Raw genomic sequence first — 6,258 nt, 5'->3', positions numbered from 1 at the left:
TCGATATTTTAGGTCCGATATAATATCGATATCGATATTGCTATCTGATATCGATATCGATATCAATATCGATATTTTTCTTTCGATATCCCATCCCTAGTGACAAGGCCTCTCTCTGTGGGTGCTATCATCTTTCTGACTTCTGTTCCTTGTAGATTTTTTATTTCTCTTGATAATGTTTTTAATCAATCTTATAATACTTTTGTGCATAAATTACTTGAGACAGTTTATCAAAAATGATTTAGTTATCATTTAGATTTTTTTTTATCTGTAATTTTGGTACATCATGATTTAAAAAGCAGAATTTGGTTTAAAACCTCTGTAACCTGTATTCTCTATAGCAGGGGTGAACAACAAATTGATTACACGGCCAATTTTGGTGGATTATCGATCTCTCGCAATTTCTGGGGTGGACTTTGAAACAATTGTAGAAGACAAAACTTTCTAGCAATAGTTTAACTCTAGGAATTCCTAGAATTCTGACAGCCTGACACTGTGATCTCCGCCCATCCTGAGCAACACATTTTGATTTCTGTGTTACACTTATCATAGGACACAGCACTTATGACTCGGATCATCGAAGTACACAGTCAATTAGCTTGAATATTTGGTAGTGTCACACGCTAGCTTCTTTTCTTTTATATTAACAGTATTATTATAAATCAATATTATTTATCCACAGTGACCACGTTGAGTTTCAATTTTTCTTCTGTTTAAAATACAAGTAATTTTTCTTTGTTTTAAATTAAATTGCTTTTCTTACCTATCTATTTACTTGATAAGTGAGCAGCAACAGATCTCTAAACTGTGGTCATTAAACTGAGAGAAAAATAAGGGACAGTATTACAAATATATTAGGAATAACAATAATTCTATTTACATTAAGAAGTCAGTATTGTAAACTGTAATAAATATTTTGTAAATTTAACATAGTTCCTGTCAATTTGAATATATCTATATTAGATTTTAATATACTTGTATTGCTGTATGCAGTATTATTATTTCTCTCAATGTAATTACTGCATTTCAGAAGTTTTTGAATTTTCTGGGAAAATATTTAAGTCAATATTTATTCTTTAAATTGTTTATTTGTTTTTCACTCTAGTATACCCATGAAAATGAGTAGTAAACCAAAACAATCGAAAACGTATCACTTCAATGAAGAATGGTAACTTGATTACTTTTTTACAATGGTGAATGATAAATGTTGTTTAATATTTGCTTGAATGCACCTTATACTAAAACACAGTGTACAAACAGTATGCATTTCACACCCCTTCTTACCCCATTGACTATGCTAAGCTCAAGGTAAAGAAAAGTCTTGGCCATGATTTGATCTCAGTCTCAGCAATCAAAATGTTACCCAGGAAAGCTGTCGTTTTTATCTTGTCAAGTTTTAACAGTTGCCTTCGTACTGGATACTTGCCGGATACATGGAAGAAAGCCGAACTCATAGTAATTCACAAGCCTGGTAACAACGCTAAACAAATCAGGAGCTATAGACTTATCTGTTAATTACCCATTTTTGGAAAATTACTGGAATCAGTTATAAAAAAACTTCTTAATTCTTTTTTTCAGAGCATCAAAATTATTCCTGATTTTCAATTCGGTTTTCAATGCATTCATTCCACTTCTCACTAACTGGCAAGACTAAGAATTTATAATTAGCGGATTCGAAAAAAAGAGACGCCCTGGTAGCGTTCTTAGATTTGCAACAAGCATTCAATAAGGTCTGGCATCGAGGTCTCCTCTATAAACTAAAGAAAGCAGGCACTCCAAAATACCTATACAATATTCTGGAGCTCATTCCTCAATGGTAGAACATTTTCAGTCAGAATTAATAACAAAAATTCAACCCTTAGACAAATCCATGCCGGTACTCCACATGGCTCAGGCTCAGTCCTTTCTCCCATTTTGTTCAACTTCTACCTTCACGACATCCTGGGGAACGGCATCCTTTACAAAAAGGAAAAAACTACAATCTTTTCAAAATAAAGTCCTAAGAATTGCAGTTAATGATCCTTGGTTCATAAGAAATAGCCAATTGCATGGCAAATTACATATGGAGCCAATAGAGGATTACATCAAAAAACGGTTCATGAAGTTCCACTCCCAGTTGCCGACAGTTAAAGGAGCAGTGATCTCAACCTGGAAAACCCAACCTCAACCCGAAGACTGAAGCCCAGACTGCTGGAGGACATTCTGTTATAAATTTTAATAAATATAAAATTAAATCATAGTCACACTACCTCTATTTTACTTATTATTACTTATTTTCTTTTCTTTTTTTATTTTCTTCTCTCGTCCCTTTTTCAATTTAACTTATTGCTTTTTACTATTAGAGGGCAATTGTTTGTTTTATTTAAGTGTATCAATATCATTATTTTTTGTTATTAATTTTACTTTCCTCTTTTATTAAGAAGGATTATTCTTTTTTTTTTTTCTTTTAATAATAACATTGTATATAGTTAGGGGTGTCTTTTGTACGAGACTATACCTCCCCCCCCCATAATCAACTGTTAAAAAATATATACATAATATAACGGTTATATCAACCATGTAAGGCCCACCAGGCCGATCTGGTATAAAATAAAATATATATAAAAAAAAATAGACTATGCCTATGACAAGTCGATCAACACTTTTGAGATAAAAAATAGATCACATATACAGAAAAATTGGCCACACCTGCTCTATAGAATTATAGCGATATTTGCCACAAAATTTAAAAAATTGTAAATAGTAGAACAAAATTTGTTTCATTTTATTAAGTAGACGTGATTGAACCTAGTCTAGTAATGCTTACCAATCAGCCATATTCAGAATTTATTTATCCATTCATGTACCTGTCCATTAATTCATACTTTGTCAGTGTGAAACCATCATTTGTTTTAAGATGATTATTAACAATATTAGGTATACCTCAAGATATTTAAATCTACTATTAATTAATAAGATTTTGGCCTCAGGGAATAATATATTTTAGAATAAAAATAGTCATTAAATTGATTTAATCTTGTATTATTAGACAACTGTTAATGTTTTACGTTTATATTTATGGCTCAGATGACGCACTTATCAGCCCTTCCAATGGAAATCTTTCTCTATATCCTGCGCTGGGTCGTTAGCAAAGACCTCGACCTGAGGTCCCTCGAGATGTGCTCCAGGGTCTGTAGGGGGTTCTACATTTGTGCTAGGGATCCAGAGATCTGGCGAACGGCATGTACAAGGTGAGTCCCGATGAGGTGCTTTAAACTTTTGATTGTTGAGCTAAATTGGCGTTGGCAGTATTGGGATGTCATGTACCGCATAAAATACTGCTGACTGCTGCAATAAAAGCAAGATTTCAGATATTTTCTAACTGTATACATGACCTGTGCACATCACTTTGTACAGGTTGTGTGTTATTGCACGGTGAATAATGAGAAAGAGCTGTTGAATCTTTTACATTAAAAGAAACTTAAAGTTTTATAAACTTTTAACTTAAGTTTTATAAAAACAATAAATGACAAAGGAATGTTGGTAATATTTTCCCCTGTTTTACTAAGTAATGTATATGAAAAAAATCTGGTGGGGTACGCGCATCACACAAATTTTACTTATCAGGGTACACAGTGGTTTACTTATCAGGGTACACAGTGGTTTACTTATCAGGGTACACAGTGGTTTACTTATCAGGGTACACAGTGGTTTACTTATCAGGGTACACAGTGGTTTTCTTATCAGGGTACACAGTGGTTTTCTTATCAGGGTACACAGTGGTTTTCTTATCAGGGTACACAGTGGTTTTCTTATCAGGGTACACAGTGGTTTTCTTATCAGGGTACACAGTGGTTTTCTTATCAGGGTACACAGTGGTTTTCTTATCAGGGTACACAGTGGTTTTCTTATCAGGGTACACAGTGGTTTACTTATCAGGGTACACAGTGGTTTTCTTAGCACCTTGCATTGTGTAGATTAGTGGGCTCATGTAGAAGTTATAGCTGTTTTTATTATTTCCAAAAAAAAAAAATCTAGAGAGCAGATAATATTAAGATTATGAAGACAAATTTTACTTTGCTGTTGCCATAAAATTTCTATTTTAGAGTTTCTTGGCGCAGGAATAAGAAATATGAATTGTGTTGGTGACTAATGAATAGGATCTAAGATAACTAAGTTGTATTGCAATAGGGAAAGTTAAGATGGTCTCAATTGGATTTCTCTGTTTTTCCTTTTTTTTCCATTAGTTATTGATAAAATTCTTTGATATCTTGTTTTTATCCATTGTTTATTATTGCTAATAATGAGAAGTGTTTTCTTTAATAATTAAAATTAAAGGTATTTTAGAAAAAGATTTTTTAATTTTTAATAGTCGGCATTTAAGCTTAAGCCCTGCTAGATTATTTCAATGAGAAGAAAACATAGCTGGTAATAAATATCACTTAATTTCTCATTTGAACCTTTGGGGGAAAATCTAAAAATTGTGAAAAATCTATTCTAGTTGCACTTCCACTCAGTTGATTTTACCATAAACATTGCTGTCATATCCCAGATATCATCACTTTCGTACAACTTATTGTTCCTGAGCCAGACTGTTTACATGCGCGCATAGTGACTATTATACGAGATTAGGTTATTTAGACTCAGGGGAACTCAAAACATGTATTTTCATCGAAAACTGGAATTCAAAATTTTGCACTATGTCAATACTGTCCCTTACTATATATACTATATATAGATAAGTGAAAGTAAAAAACTGTATAATGTTAATAGCTTTCAGTTAATGGCATACCATAAAAAAAAAAAAATTACTATTTTATTTTTATCAAAATAATCACTATTTTATTTTTATCAACATAATAAAATTGAGGTCATTTTTGTATTTGAAACCCTTAAAATAATAGAATTTAGCGAAAATATACCATCGAGTTTTTTTATTTTTGATTTGTTGAGGTACAGGAAACCTTTCTTGACCTCAGTCCATACTTATCTTTCGTTCTCAACATCAAAAAAAATTTCTTTATTTATCACTTTACTTATGTGTCAAGGTGTCGACCCCCTATTCTGGATATAACTTAAAAGAAAAAAATTATAATAAAAAATTTGAGATTAATTTTTTAATTTTGTGTACATATCACATTGTATAATTTAAGCACGTTTATATTAGGTATTAGGTTCAATAAATGATATAAAAATATTATGAAGCTTTGAAATTAAAACATACTCTTTTGTCTCTGGTTAAAGTTACCTAGTTTGGTTAGTATTCTCAATCGTTATTAGTTTTAGAGACAATTTCAGGAAAAAACCTGAACCTATTATTGAGCAAATGCGATATGTATTGTGTTATTGAGAGGGAGATTTTGTTTTATATAATGCATTTTTTTGTTTTCTCAAATACCTATAAACTCTGTTTGAAAACATTTGTTAAGAATCTGGGGAATGAAGTGTGGAGGTGTTGGGAGCCTTTACTTATCATGGAGGGAAATGTTCATTCATCGGCCGAGGCTCTGCTTTGAAGGCTGCTATATCAGCAAGACTACCTACATCAGGCATGGGGAGAACAGCTTCCAGGATCAGTTCTACAAGCCCTGGCATCTTGTTGAGTATTTTCGCTATTTGAGGTAACTTGCTCCCTTCTTCACCTCAAGGAATAATGTAAATTGGTTAGTTAGAGTATGCCATACTAGTTAGTAAATTAGATAATGCCATAGCATTTACTTATTATCAGGTTCTTTCCTGATGGTCGCGTGCTGAGCCTGACAACTGCTGAAGAGCCTGTTTCTTCAGTTGGTCTTCTTAAAACAAGAACTCCTCCTCCACGGCATCCTCCTGTCTTTGTCGGGTATTACAGGCTTGTTGACAAAACGGTCTCTGTGGTTCTCATGCCAGGTCCAGACAAGTACAAAAACCGCTGTAATACTAACAACCAGTCACCAACTTTTCACATGGTAATTATGTCTTATCAAATGATATACTGGTTGATATTAGGATAAGCAAAATTTATAAATGATATTTAAGATAATTTTCAGTGTTGATGAACAAACTGAAATAAAGAAATCAGACTTGGCGTTAGCTCATGTTTGGCCTTTCCCTATCAATGCTTGATGTTTAGTTGAATGTTAAAACAGTTATAAATTTTGTAATATAAACACCTTTTAAAATAATACATACTTTATTTTATATATGTATATATATATAGGGTGTTTTTTTAAGCCCGATAGAACTTGAAATTGTAAAAAATAACACAAAAAATTAAATTGTAATCAAAATTTTTTTTTT

At 32.3% G+C, this 6,258-nt stretch overlaps 1 protein-coding gene across 1 annotated transcript in view; it reads left to right on the top strand.

The window, feature by feature from the left end:
- The window catches only part of LOC106687571 (F-box only protein 9), a 16,242-nt gene that overhangs the window by 8,311 nt on the left and 1,673 nt on the right, over positions 1–6,258 (top strand). Inside the window, exons 6-8 of the mRNA XM_014431543.3 lie at positions 3,067–3,230; positions 5,409–5,600; positions 5,708–5,927. Of these exons, the coding sequence (XP_014287029.1) occupies positions 3,067–3,230; positions 5,409–5,600; positions 5,708–5,927 (576 nt within the window). The remainder of the gene's footprint in view (positions 1–3,066; positions 3,231–5,408; positions 5,601–5,707; positions 5,928–6,258) is intronic.

Source organism: Halyomorpha halys, unplaced genomic scaffold, assembly GCF_000696795.3.
Source record: "Halyomorpha halys isolate HHAL.00 unplaced genomic scaffold, Hhal_1.1 Scaffold983.1, whole genome shotgun sequence".
NCBI lineage: Eukaryota > Metazoa > Arthropoda > Insecta > Hemiptera > Pentatomidae > Halyomorpha > Halyomorpha halys.
The sequence above is the reverse complement of the archived record's forward strand: the minus strand, read 5'-3'. Positions and strand labels throughout refer to the sequence as shown.